A 14,408-nucleotide genomic window follows, 5' to 3' on the forward strand; every position below is an offset into this window, starting at 1 on the left:
CAGTATGTCCATTACTGCACTTGGCTTTTTCCTTCTCAAGTAGCCCATTACAGAAAATGAGGACGCTACCATTAAGTAGGGCATTTTCTTCTCATGGCTTGTAAATTGCCCAGCCTTCGCCTTGGGCTTCTATTCCCCTTTCAGGTTGGAGTATTGGTAGTGAATTCTGATGACAGGTAATATCTTGTTACCTAGAGATTTGTTTTTGTGAAATTTCTCCAGGAAGCAAATTGATAGAGGACCTGCCCTGGGTATGTTCTTGCCCAGGCACTTGAAGCTATATCCAGTTTCCAGGGCTTGAGAATGGGGCAGTTTTCTCCTTTCTGGTTTTCACTTTAGTCCTACACCTCAGGGCTTAATACGGGAGATATTCATTTATGGTTCTGTCAGATCTGCAGTAAACTGTAGGAAAAATGAATTACAGTTGACATACCTTGTATTTCTGAGATTTCCCCAGCACATTTGCCAAAGAAAACATAAGGGAATGATCATTAGGAATTAATTCCAGTGCCTCTCTCCCAACTGCTTCAGCTTGGGCTAGATTACCTGAGAGTACGAAAGGGAAGATTAAGGGGAAAAAAGTAAAAAGAACTACTTTTAAATCAAGCTAGAATTTCAGCCCACAACTACAAGCAGGCAAATGAATTATACATAATGCTTATGAGTAAATTAAAACTACATGAACTGCAGAAAAAGCATTTAGAATACTGTATAAAAAACTCAATGGTGTACATTTTCTACTGGCAAAATATATTTAACATCTCTGAATCATTCATACATCTTTCTCTAGCATGGGTGGCATACTCTTAACTAAATTTTGATATTAAAGGCCTTCACACCATACACAGAAAGAATGAAAGAATCTCTTCTGTTATCATATATTGTGAATGGAGCACAGTTTTCAGGGGCCTTCACTTGATTCTGGAAACTTTTAAATATATAGTATTCTGTAATATTCTCCCTGTTTCTATTATTGCAAAGCTTGAGATGTAAAATTCACTTGAGAGTTGAGATGAAAGGAAACCTAAAAAAAAGGCTATTCTAACCCTCTCCCCCATTTCAGGTTTCTGAATTATTTTGGTCTCAACACATATACCCATAAGAACAGAGAGATGAAGATACAAAAGCTTCTTAATAGATTCAGCACAACTGTGACAACTATATGCGTAGCGTAAGTCATAGCCTATTTGAAACCCACCAAGAATTCTCAATAAACCTAACAGCTCGCATTTCACTCTTCTCTTCCCTGTCATATGCATCCCTCTGTTTTCTGGTTCTTAGCACTTTTACCTGCTAACTTCTTAATCCCAGATTCCCTTTCTCCCAGGCCCTACTTCCTTTGACTATCTTGATTTTCAAAGTCCCTTTCTTCGCTTCTGAACCATCCAGAACACCTCTTAACAGAATTCCCAGTCAGTCAGAACTCTCTTTTTTGGCTTTCTCAAAATCCTCTCTGCCCTATTCATTTTAATCTGACCTCTGGTTTAAGGCCAGGCATGCTCAGTTAAGGGTTTTTCTTTTCCCTGAATCTCTTTGTTCCCTATCACAGAGGTTTTGACAAAGGATGTGGTATTATTTATGTGGACTGCTGCCAAAACATCTTTCACCTTTTCTTTCTGGAAGATGGATCCTCTCAACAAATTGGAAAATATTCACCTAAATTTAAAATCAATTTCTACCCTCACTGACAAATATTGGTATCAACATAATATATATTTAGATATCAGTTAGAAATAAAAACTTTTGTCCCTTTAGTCATCTAGCTCATTTTTAAAGTTAGCAAATGAAATTAATCATTTTTGTTAATATAATTATCATTAGGAAGATTTTAGCATTAAAGAATCATAAGAGCTGGAAGAGCCAAGCCCTCTGACTGGAGGCAGGTGCCTAACATTTACAGGAAAAACAGTTTCAATTCTTTCCTGAAAGATCCCCGATCTTAATCACCCTGACAGTCAAAAAGTTTTGTTTTATGTCTAAATAAAATTTCTCCTGCTTTAGTCTAGGCATTTGCTTTTGAGCAGTTCTCAGTGACATGAAGCACAACTACCTTCAACTGCCCCATAAACACCCTTCATACTCTTGAAGACAGTTATCAAGTTACCCTACGGCCTTCCCTAGCTGAAATAATCCCAAATTCTTCACACCTGTTTTATGGCACCTCATCAGTCAATAGTATTTACTGAGTGCTTATGCTGTGAAGAGCATTGTACTAAGTGTTCTGGAGAGTTCAACTGAGTTACTAGACATGATCCTGCCTTCACGGAACTAAGAGATACTAAATTACAGGTATGGGAAAGCAATAAAATATGAAGATTTATATATAAGTGCACAGGGAGGTGGAGGTGGTAGTACCCAAGTGCAAATGCTTTCATTATCTTGGTTGCTCTTCTCGGGACTCCAGCTGATCTAAATTTTCTTTAAAATGCAGGGATCAAAACTGGACACAAACTCCAAAAATAATTTGACCAGTGTAGGACATGGTGAAATTATTTCACTTGCATGTCTTAGTCTTACTGCCTCATCCCAATACCATATTGGCTTATGTCTGACATATTTAGCTGCTGGTCAGCTACATATCCCAGATTTATTCCTGTTCAACTTGCACCAGCGTGGCTCAGTGGAAAGAGCACGGCTTTGGAGTCAGAGGTCATGGGTTCAAATCCTGGCTCCAATTGTCAGCTGTGTGACTTTGGGCAAGTCACTTAACTTCTCTTGCCTCAGTTACCTCATCTGTAAAATGGGGATTAAGGCTGTGAGCCCCACGTGGGACAACCTGATTTCCTTATATCTACCCTAGCGCTTAGAACAGTGCTTGGCACATAGTAAGTGCTTAATAAATGCCATCATTATTATTACCTACCTATCTTTCCCCATCTTGAATTAATGATAGTTTTCTGTTAATCTCCCAATCAAATCAGTCATTGGTGTTTACTGAGTGCTTACTGTGTGCAGAGCACTGTACTAAGCACTTGGGAGAGGACAATACAACAGAGATGGTGGGCAAATTTCCTGCCTATAATGACCTTAACAGTCTAGAGGGGGAGACAGATATTAAAATAAATTATGGCTATGTACACAAATGCTTCGAGGCTGAGGGTGGGGTGAATATTAAGTGCTTAAAAAGTACAGCTCCAAGTGTATAGGCAATGCACAAGGAAAGAGGGAGTAGAGAAAACAAGGGTTAGTCAGGGAAGGCACCTTAGACTCATTCCTACTAAATTTCTTTGGGTTTCTGAAGGACCATTTCCTCTGATCTGCCCAATTCTAGTCCTTTCTTCCAATATTAGCTTTCAATTCTTTCGTCCCAGGCACCAGAGAACTGGACCAAGGACAGAATCTCCTTGATAGGATCCTTCCAGAATGACAAAGAGTCACTTGATTACTTCCTGTTTAGATGGCCTCACAGAAGTAACAGTAACTTAAAGCACGTTTCATCTTTTCTATTTCGCATAAAAATAATACTCTTCCTCGTCAAGGGGAGGCCCAAGGAGCCCCATTTAAAAAAAAAAGATTTTGGTCTCATTTCTAAAAAACTGTCGAGGGAAACTCTTATCTTTGCTTCCTTGGTAAACTAAAATCTAGATCATGTAAAAAACAATAAATCTATAACTTCTGTCTTGAAGGTAACATTGTTCGATTCTATACCTTGGATTCAAATAGCACCTTTCTTCTAAAGGACTTTAAGCCGACTGTTCAAGCACAGTTCTGTACCTGTATTATCAAGCAGGATAATCATATTGTTCCAAGCCAAACTGTGTTCTGGTTTCAGAACTGTAGCATTTCTCCATGCATTCAATGCATCTATGTGACGATTCAAGTCTGCATACTGAAAGTAAAGCAACCAACTACAATTTAGCATTCTAGTTTGATTACCTCCTTTTAAAATCTAGCCAGAGCATTAAAGCAAGATTTGGTCTTTTTCAGTTTAAAAAATGAATAATATACACTTTTACATAATGAAAACAAATTGTATTGCAATCTATGAATAAAAAGAAACTAAGATATTCTTCTCCCTTTTATGGCAAGACTATTTCTCTTCTTTATCTTAGGAACCCCTAACTTCACAGTTTACAAAAAGCTCACTGAGAAGAGTATATTAAAGCTTTGTTAAAGTTTTATGGCTTGAGGTGTCAATCCGTACTCTTAGTTTAGCTGCACCTTTGCATATATTTCAAATTGAACTGTAAAATGACCAGGATTTTATTAGCAGTATTCAGCTTTTTTTTGTTTTGAAAACTGAGTAATACGTGGACTTTACAGGGTTTTACCCAAATAACCCAATTTTTAACCCCCAAATAATTACTTAAAGATTAGGACTAAACTCCCAGGCCCCTACATTTTTGTTGTATTTCTTAACATTTTTCCCCTAACAATTTATATCTATTTAAAATGTATGTAGTGAATTGTCACTATTTTCATCATTGCAATAGACTTGACATGTATTTTAGCATGGGACATGCAGAACTTCTGTTTTCAATTTTGAATGTGACAAATATTAGCCCATTGCTGGGTAGGGACCGTCACTATGTCACCAACTTGTACTTCCCAAGCGCTTAGTACAGTGCTCTGCACACAGTAAGTGCTCAATAAATACGATTGAATGAATGAATGAATGAAATGTTTTTCTCGAATATTTCCCTTCTCCCCACCTAATAAAGACCCAGGAGTTTCTTTGGGTAATGTGGTCCTGGAGTCAGTTTTTATCTCATTTGTGTGTGTTTTTCTAGTTCAAGTATTTAGGGCTAACCTCAAACCAAGATTAGGGTATCATTAAATTTAGACTGATGCTGGCATGATATCCTGTTTTAAGTAAAGCTGCCTTAAAACTATTACACATGCTCACAAGTAGCTGGTATTGGAAGCATTTGTTTGGCTATCTTTGTCACTTGCAGAACCTTGGAAAGGAGTAAAATCCAAGAAACATTTGTTATACAGATTTTGTCATGTGTGATTCATAAAAACAAATGTCAATTTGACAATGCCAAATTTTGAAACAAACAATAAAAACTTCAAAAATTATCTCCTGAATTATATATTCTTTTTAAACTCCCCAAATTTACATCCTAGTGAGGAATGGAAAATATTTTTTAAAAAGACAAATACTAAAAAAAAACAAAAAACAAAAAAACACATTTGGGGACTTGTTAATCAGTAGCATACATTTAAGGAAATGTATTGATTTTATTAATAGACTACAATGACAGGAAAATGAGAGATTTTGGGGGCTCTCATTTGCACTTTCCAACTCAGATTTAAGGCTCACCTCATGTTGATGCAGCTGGCTTCTTTAAACTATTGTATTGGTAAGGTGATAGCAGTGTATCAGTTTAAGGATTATGCATATTCTAGAACAAACTGTCTAATCTGTCCTTTTTACACTGGGCAATGGCAACATTTTGACTTGCCTTATGACCTACACGGCAAGTAAGTGACACATTATGCAGGGAAAAGAGAAATTTAATGAATTATGGAGACATTTGCTAATGCTGATTTGCTCATGATGCTGTCAGAATTTTTAGTATGTCTCCACTTGAAACTAAAACAGCAGCAATTTTTTCTTAAATGACACAAATGAGGTGAAAAGTTAAAAAAAAAAAGAAGAAATCACAGAAACAGGCAGCTCAATTAAACCAGCATTTTCTTCTAGATCTGCATGTAGAACTCCACTGGGCTTCAGTTAATACTCACTTTACATGTTGCGCACAAGCAGACACCATGCGTGAGTTATTTGGAACTCAGGGCAACATGGGTTCTTGTTTTTAAGTTTCCCCAAACTGCTTGGTTATGTATGCTAGTGGTCATTAAAATAAGGCTGAAGGCAGTAGGGGAAAGTCATGAATTTCTGGGGTGTGGAACAGTGATGTCAGTGACCAGTTCTCCTTTTAGGGTCTTCAAAGAGCAGAGAGTTTAGGGGGTTCCTCTAACAGTTTTGATGAAAGTTTATCATTTGGAAATTGACAAACTACTACTGGCATTTGTCATGCTGCCTGACAAGAATACAAATAAATAGATTTAAATAACAGAAGGAAGAGGCCTGAGAGGGAAGATTCTTCTGCAAGCGTTGTTAAGTATTAGAAAGGGACACTGAAATGCACACACAAACACACACACACAAAAGCATTTTTCCATAGCAAGATTTAATTTTGGAAAGATACCAATTTGTTCAAGATGGGTTTAAGGGCAAACATGTTTGGAAACTGAAGGCTGAAATACACAATATTTAGAGGCCCATTCCAGCCTAATATCCTATGACTTGTATAATATATACACCAAAGAGCATTTAAAAACTAGACTTCCAGCTATATTTGGAGATGAAGGGGGATGAAAGGAGACCCTAAATACTTGTTTTACTCTAGGCAAAATTTTGGGTTGGTTTTATTTTTTTGTCATAAGCTGTAAGACATCTCTCCTAGAATAATAAAAATAAGATAAACTAACCCATAAAATCGATTAGTTTATTGTTTTTCACTACATCATCTTGAAGCAGTTTACCTACAGAAATTCACCAATAGTCCACCCTTCCTGCAAAGCTGGGATTTTTTTTTCTTTTTCCCTTTACTGAAAGAGAAATCAATCAATCGTATTTATTGAGCGCTTACTATGTGCAGAGCACTGTACTAAGCGCTTGGGAAGTACAAATTGGCAACACACAGAGACAGTCCCTACCCAACAGTGGGCTCACAGTCTTGGATAGCTCTTAGTAGAGTCTCACAAAAAATTAATGCCTCCCTAATGATAAATACAGTTGGCTTGTGGGGCAGAAGAAAATATGAAAAGAACATGGATTTGTTTTACCATCTGTTTTTACTGATCTAAGTTCTTCAAAGAGAAATTGATGGCATGAAAAGCATACACTTGGATAAAAATGTTTGTTTTACTACACTGTTTCCATTAATTTACATTTTAAAGACAGAAACTAACGGTACTGTGCATTTGTTCTTGGAGAACAACGTGTTTTATGGGACTCTGGAGGGTCTAAGGACGAAAAAGATTTTCTTTGTATAGTTCATTGGCTAATTCAGAGGTGGGAAAATATGGTCCATGGATTGGGCCCAGGTCAGTTGGCTTCTAGGAGCTGCAGTTTCACCTACCACAGTTCAAATCTGGCTGAAAGTAAGGCAGCTGTGGATACAGTCAGCAGGTCTTGCCCTCCACGGCTGTCTGAAGCCAGGCATTAACTACGGTGAAAATGTAGTCCCCTTTTTCCTTTCACACCACTACCCCAGGGTGTGGGAAGACAAAGGTGGGTAAGTGGCTCACCCCTCTTCTAGGTGCACTTATGCTCTCACTTGATCAGTTTAGAGCAACTTAAATTAAATTCAAATTCCCATTTACATAGAAGAAAAATAAAACCCTCCCTTCCGAAAAAAATACATAATTAACAGGAACTTACCAAACGGCCTAAATTGTAGTAACAGTCTGGGTATTTTCTTCTGTGTTTAATGGCTGTCCAGTAGCTTTGTTCAGCAGCTTCAAACCTTTTCAAGCTATTCTGCACGATGCCTAGATTCATCCATGCAGCAGCGAAGTCTGGCCTAGGAATATTCGAAGAAAACGCTTCAGAAGCTGAAATTCAAGACTGTTGCTATAATGACGGAAAATGCTTTTACTTACTGAATTTGTACAGCAAGAGAGAGTAACTCTTCTGCTTCTCGGAGTTCGTTCCTTTCTTTCAAGATATTGCCAAGATTATTCATGGCATGAACATATTTTGGGTTCAATCTGGGAATGGAGAAGAAAAAAAGAATCGATCACTTTTCTTCATTTTCTGTTACACTTGTGAAATGCAGTATTTGGTAGTTGGAGGAGCAAAGCTTGAAATGTTTCTAAGCCAAGAAAGTGAAAATGGTCATTTTAGTAGAACCTTATCTCTTGGTACCTTACGGCTTCCCTGTAATATTTGATTGCTGCAGTTTGGTTGCCTCTATCCGCCAAATTTTTCCCCACATTGTAGTGCACCTGAAAATAGAGAATATAAACAATTATCCTAAATAGAAATCATGTTTTTCTGACCACTTACTTGATGTCTAATGTGTCTTCTTACCAAAAAGTATCGGCTTTGGGATTCTGAATGATAATGTGTCTTCATACAACAAGCATGAACTTTGGGATTTTGAATGGTAAGAATTTAGTTAAATTGGGAAGAAAGGGAGTACATATCAACTATTGGTCTAGTCCTCAAAATAGGCCCCTTTCTCTTCCTCTCTGGGAGAGAAACTCTTCTGCTACCCCCCCCCCCCCCACAATTTTTTCCAGGTTCCTCTTCCTCCCCAGTCTACTCTTCCTGACAGTCAGTTTTGTTCACAGAATGATTTTGCTCTAACAAAGTCTCTGCATCCCCTTTATTTAAGTGTTGGTATGGCCTTCAGCTTCAAACTGTAAACAGAAAAATCTGTCCTAAGTCTTTCTAATGTGGCCCCTTACACCGGGGTGCAATTTTTCACCATCCTTCAAAGCTCAAAAGGACTGAAGACGGCTGCAGCTCACTTGCTAGTTGTAGTTGCAGAAACAAGAATACACATACAACTCCTCTTCAGATTTCGGCAAGGCTCAAGTCTCTTCCAACCTCAAACTCCTGCTGCTTTCCTTTCTTATATAAAAAAGAAAATCCATTTTCTAAATAAAAGGTCCAGAGGAGTTCACCTGCCCTCTGCAGTACAGGCAGCTTTTTGTAGCTAATGGCAGGATGGCACAACGCTAATGCCAAAGTTGAAAGCACACACTTCTTAAATAAGACCAGCAGTTTTCTAAATAACTAGTTGAAAATCTTATAGAAGCCTGAAGACAATCTATACTCTCCCACATTTTCAATACTGAGGCCTACTAAAAAATTGCCCCCAGTATCATGGATAGTTTACTTGATTCAGCTGCTAGAATGGCACTGGAAGGTGTTATACTGGAGCATAATGCCTTCTCATAGCACATAAATCTATCACCACCACGTAATTGACAGAAACATCAGGGGTTTCTCTTGGGAAATATTAAAGAAATGAAACACTCATTTTATGTGTCCCTGCAGTGTTTGCAATCCCACATGGCTTTAGGATATTAGAATAATTTATCTGCCTTGGTGAACTTGAGTAAAGTGCAGAGTAAAACATTTAAATGATAAAACATTGTTAAAGTACTAAATTCTGGCATCAATCATATAAACCACTTCGAACTAGTAACTTGAATCAGGTAATCAATCAATCAATCAATTGTATTTATTGAGCGTTTACTGTGTGCAGAGCACTGCACTAAGCGCTTGGGAAGTACGTACAAGTTGGCAACATATACAACTATGATGGGATGAATTATCTTTTACCTTTAAAGTAATATAATATTTGTCACAAAATTGATCAGCACAATAAACATTTTTAAAGACTTTGAATTATCTTCATTCATGGAAAACATGTTTGTTTGGTCAAATGCTTTGGGTGACCAATAAAGGAGCATTCATTCATTCATTCAATCGCATTTATTGAGCACTTACTGTGTGCAGAGCACTGTACTAAGCGCTTGACACGGCCTACTGGACAGAGCACAGGTCTGGGAGTCGGAAGGACCTGGGTTCTAATCCCAGGCCACTAGTCTGCCGTGTGACCTTGGGCAAGTCACTTCACTTCTCTGTGCCTCAGTTACCTTATCTGTAAAACGGGATGAAGGCTGTGAGCCCCATGTGGGATATGGACCGTGTCCAAGCTGATTAGCTTAGTGGCACACAGTAAGCACTTAAATATCATTATTATTATTATTGTTGTTTTATTACCTTCCTTTGATAAAGCACCCATAAAATGAGTGATATAAGGCAACAAATGGTAACCTCAAAGACAATGCTATTAGATTATTCTACTTTTATTTTTATTAAGCCTTTAACCAGTCTCTACCCAGTCTCTAATGGTCATATATCTAGCTATTACAAAATTCAATTAATTGCTGTTGGTTCACTAGAAACCAAACGGCTACCAGAATAAACTACAATTTTAACTGCAAGTTAGCCCTAATGGAGAACGTCCAAGCCCTTCTTCGATTTAACATCTTTAGTTTCTCCACAAATCAGGAAAAAAAACTGTACATCTTTTGGCTTTTTACGAATCGCCTTGACTTTTGAAGCGTCTGCAGCATTAAAGAGGGATGGCAGTTCTTACTAGGAAAATTGTGTCATTATTTCCACTTTGATGGAAACTGATTATGGAAGATTGCAGATATTTAAAGCTCTGGTGTGTGTATGTGTATGTTTTGAGGGTTTTGGGGATGTTCTTTAAAATAATACTTATACTTACTACTAGTGCAATGTAGACATTTGCTTGGACATACTCTGTGAGCCTATGCAAACAATTCTCAAAATATTCTGAGTGTATTTGTATGTGTGCAGGAGGAAATTATTGCTAAGACAATGACGGGGTTTGGAGGAGGATCGGAAAGCAATTGGCGGCTGGGACTCTGGGTTGTAGATGAAAAACTCAACCCTTTTCCCTTCCTATGGCTCTGTATAGAATTGCTGCAGCTGTTCTTTCCCCCACCCCACCTATAGGTCCTAGAAGAAATGGAAATACTTACCCAAAGACTCTCTTGCCCCTGCTTCAAGACGTCAGGAGCAGCCGGACACAAGGGAAAGGTAAGTATTGGAGGCTCCCAGCTCCTCTGAACAATGTTGGGATGCTAGTCTGTCATGAAGAGTGAAGTGGCCAATACAAGAACTCACTCAGCCAGCTGTGCATTGGGAACTTATTGTCTCCAGTGTAGTGGTAGGAAAACATTCCTGCAAATGCAACAGCTGCCCCCGCTTTCCCTCAGCTGACTGGCCAAGTTCTCATATTAGCTCCTCAGGGCTCATAAGAAGGTATCAACCCATCCAGTGTCAACAGACCAGAGGAACTAACAACCACTCCTGACTCCTGGCCCCAGGAGCATTTTAATTTCTTTCACTGTTTTTTGGTCTGGCTGAATAAGTATGTAGGTAAGGGGCGAAGAGGATATGAGGACCAAGGAGGAAAGGGAAAGTGGTAGGGGAATCGGTGGGGGTGGGATGAAGGGAGTACGGAGAAACTAGGATGGAGGAGGAGGGAAGTAGAAGGGAAGGAGCTAGATGGCAGGAAATGAGGGAGAAAGGTGGAGACTCCAACCATGATGTAGTGGTTTTCAGACTGGGTGATGAGGCAATCCTGGTGCCGAGCTCCGAGACTACAATAACCCCTATGGTACATGATGCTATCTCACTCTTCAAGCCCTGACCCCTCCTTCCCGGCATCTCTAAGAGTGCTTTTTCCTTCACGCCTCAGTTCTGTCTTGGAGTGGCACAGGGCTAACTGCTGGGAAGCTCCTTTTCAGACAGCGGGTCCAAAGGTTTGTATAGCAAATTTGCACCGCCATTTTATTACACTCAGTTCTGCCATAACATGGGTTTAGGCTTGAGCTCTGATAGGGAATTATGGGAATGTTAATCTGACAACATAACCTTGATTGCATATAACAATACTGTCTCTCCGCACTTCAATCCATACTTCACGCCGCTGCCCGGATCGTCTTTGTCCAGAAACGCTCTGGGCATGTTACTCCCCTCCTCAAAAATCTCCAGTGGCTACCAATCAATCTGCGCATCAGGCAGAAACTCCTCACCCTGGGCTTCAAGGCTGTCCATCACCTCGCCCCCTCCTACCTCACCTCCCTTCTCTCCTTCTATAGCCCAGCCCGCGCCCTCCGCTCCTCTGCCGCTAATCTCCTCACCGTGCCTCGGTCTCGCCTGTCCCGCCGTCGACCCCCAGCCTATGTCATCCCCCTGGCCTGGAATGCCCTCCCTCCGCACATCCGCCAAGCTAGCTCTCTTCCTCCCTTCAAAGCCCTACTGAGAGCTCACCTCTTCCAGGAAGGCTTCCCAGACTGAGCCCCTTCCTTTCTCTCCTCCTCCTCCCCCTCCCCATCCCCCCTGCCTTACCTCCCTCCCCTCCCCACAGCACCTGTATATGTGTTTGTACGTATTTATTACTCTATTTATTTATTTTATTTGTATATATTTATTCTATTTATTTTATTTTGTTAATATGTTTTGTTTTGTTCTCTGTCTCCCCCTTCTAGACTGTGAGCCCGCTGCTGGGTAGGGACCGTCTCTATATGTTGCCAACGTGTACTTCCCAAGCGCTTAGTACAGTGCTCTGCACACAGTAAGCGCTCAATAAATACGACTGAATGAATGAATGAACAATGTCCTTTATACTGAAATGTCAGAAGAAAGCATTTGTGTACATGCCTGTGGCACTGGACATGAGTACTCCAGCGTGAATTTTCCTTAAAATGTAAGCTCCCCGTCTAAGCTCACTGCGGGTAGGAAACATATCTACCAAATCTGTTGTATTGTACTCTTCCAAGTGCGTCGCTCAGTGGAAAGAATACGGGCTTGGGAGCCAGAGGTCATGGGTTCTAATCCCAGCTCCGCCACGTCTGCTGTGTGACCTTGGGCAAGTCACTTCACTTCTCTGAGCCTCAGTGACCTCCTCTGTAAAATGGGGATTAAGACTGTGAGCCCCACGTGGGACAACCTGATCACCTTGTATCCCCCTCAGCGCTTAGAACAGTGCTTTGCACATAGTAAGCGCTTAACAAATGCCATCATCATTATTATTATTAGTTCAGTGCTCTGCATACGGTAAATAAGTACAGTACGAGAAAGTGTTTAAAAGAAGACTAGAAACCAAGGCAACCAACTTACTTTAGCATTTAGAGGACACACAGACAGGGCACTCCTGAAAAGCTGTTCCTCACTCCGCCATTGGTTACTGCGGATAACACAGCGTATCATGTTTATAAGCAAAATTCCTATTATGCCAGCAGCAATAAGTTTCTTAAAGAAAAGAGAGGCATGTTAAATATTTTTGAATAACATTTAAGAGCCTTTTCATTCACTTCCCCTGCCCCCTTTACTACGCTTCTGGGCTAATACCTTTTTCTTAATGTGTCTGCTTAGTATTCCAAAGCCATAGGTGAGAATTGCACAGTATCCAATGCTAGGGAGGTAGAGGACTCTTTCTGCCACGGCAAATCCCACTCGGAAGAACAAATTGCTTGCAGGAAGAAATGGAATAATGAGAAATCCCAATCCCAGGGTAAGAGTTCTGGAAATGGAGAAAAAGAAATTAAGCAAGGTACCTTTGGGCAGGAATCTATTACTCTATTTATTTATTTATTTATTTTACTTGTACATATCTATTCTATTTATTTTGTTAGTATGTTTGGTTTTGTTCTCTGTCTCCCCTTTTAGACTGTGAGCCCACTGTTGGGTAGGGACTGTCTCTATACATTGCCAATTTGTACTTCCCAAGCGCTTAGTACAGTGCTCTGCACATAGTAAGCGCTCAATAAATACGATTGATTGATGATGAGGAATCGTGCCACTTCATTCGTTCATACTTCCCAAATGCTTAGTACAGAGTGCATTTTATCCTGCTGGCACTCAATAAGTACTAGTGCTACTTCCACCACCACCACTCCTACTACTGATCAAGGTTGATAGGAAAAATTGGTAATTTTTATTTTACCAGAAACTGCACATCTTGTTCCACATGTAAACTCACATGTGGGCAGGGAACGTGAGCCAACTCTGTTGTATCATACTCTCCCGAATGCCGAGTACAGTGCTCTGCCCGTAGTAAGCACTTAATGCTCTATTTTTTACTGCATTCTTACTGTGTGCAGAGCACTGTACTAAGTGCTTGGGAGAGGGCGATACAACAGAGTTGGTAGACACATTCCCCACCCGCAGCGAGCTTACAGTCCTCTAGAAAAGTCAATCGATCAGTCATATTTATTAAACACTGTGTGCAGAGCACTGTACTCTTGATTCATGTAAAACTGAACATCTGAAAAAGCCATATCATCCTATCAACCGCATGATGGTAAAATTAACTCTCTATTCCTACTTGTGGACTATCCACTGTTGAATTTTAAGGTCTCACCAACTGCCAGTCTGCATTCCCTCTGGCCTTCTCCCACTGGTTGGGGCAGCAACTGGTTGTCTTGCATCTTTCCCTAGGGCTGATGATTATGGTATTTGTTAAGCGCTTACTACGTGCCAAGCACTGTTCTAGGGTTGGCTCCCAGGGGCTGAGGCCCAAGTTACTGCTCCTGTTATTATTATCTATTCTTCTGCATAATCTGCTTGATCTCGCTCCTCCATTAGCTCCTGGTGACTGAATTCCCATTACTACCAGTGGCCTTTACTCTGGAGGTGAAGGGATGGATCATTTTATTGAGAGGGCCATTATTCCAACTTTCTCTGATCCAAATCCAGTACACTTCTTCCCTCTAGACTCTAAGCTCGTTGTGGGCAGGGGATGTGTCTGCCACTCTATTACGTAGTTTTCTCCCAAGCGCCTAGTAAAGTGCCCTGCACACCGTAAGCACTCAATAAATATGATTGACTGACAAAC

At 40.0% G+C, this 14,408-nt stretch overlaps 1 protein-coding gene across 3 annotated transcripts in view; it reads right to left on the reverse strand.

The window, feature by feature from the left end:
* Positions 1-14,408, reverse strand: part of TMTC4 (transmembrane O-mannosyltransferase targeting cadherins 4) — a 78,493-nt gene that overhangs the window by 7,565 nt on the left and 56,520 nt on the right. For all 3 annotated transcript variants that reach the window (XM_038759307.1, XM_038759308.1, XM_038759306.1), the window contains 7 exons: positions 12,923-13,094; positions 12,692-12,823; positions 7,883-7,962; positions 7,618-7,725; positions 7,397-7,538; positions 3,715-3,829; positions 434-546 (listed from right to left, as the gene is read on the reverse strand). In XM_038759307.1, coding sequence (XP_038615235.1) covers positions 434-546; positions 3,715-3,829; positions 7,397-7,538; positions 7,618-7,725; positions 7,883-7,962; positions 12,692-12,823; positions 12,923-13,094 — 862 coding nt within the window. The remainder of the gene's footprint in view (positions 1-433; positions 547-3,714; positions 3,830-7,396; positions 7,539-7,617; positions 7,726-7,882; positions 7,963-12,691; positions 12,824-12,922; positions 13,095-14,408) is intronic.

Source organism: Tachyglossus aculeatus, chromosome 17 (genome assembly GCF_015852505.1).
Source record: "Tachyglossus aculeatus isolate mTacAcu1 chromosome 17, mTacAcu1.pri, whole genome shotgun sequence".
Taxonomy (NCBI): Eukaryota; Metazoa; Chordata; class Mammalia; order Monotremata; family Tachyglossidae; genus Tachyglossus; species Tachyglossus aculeatus.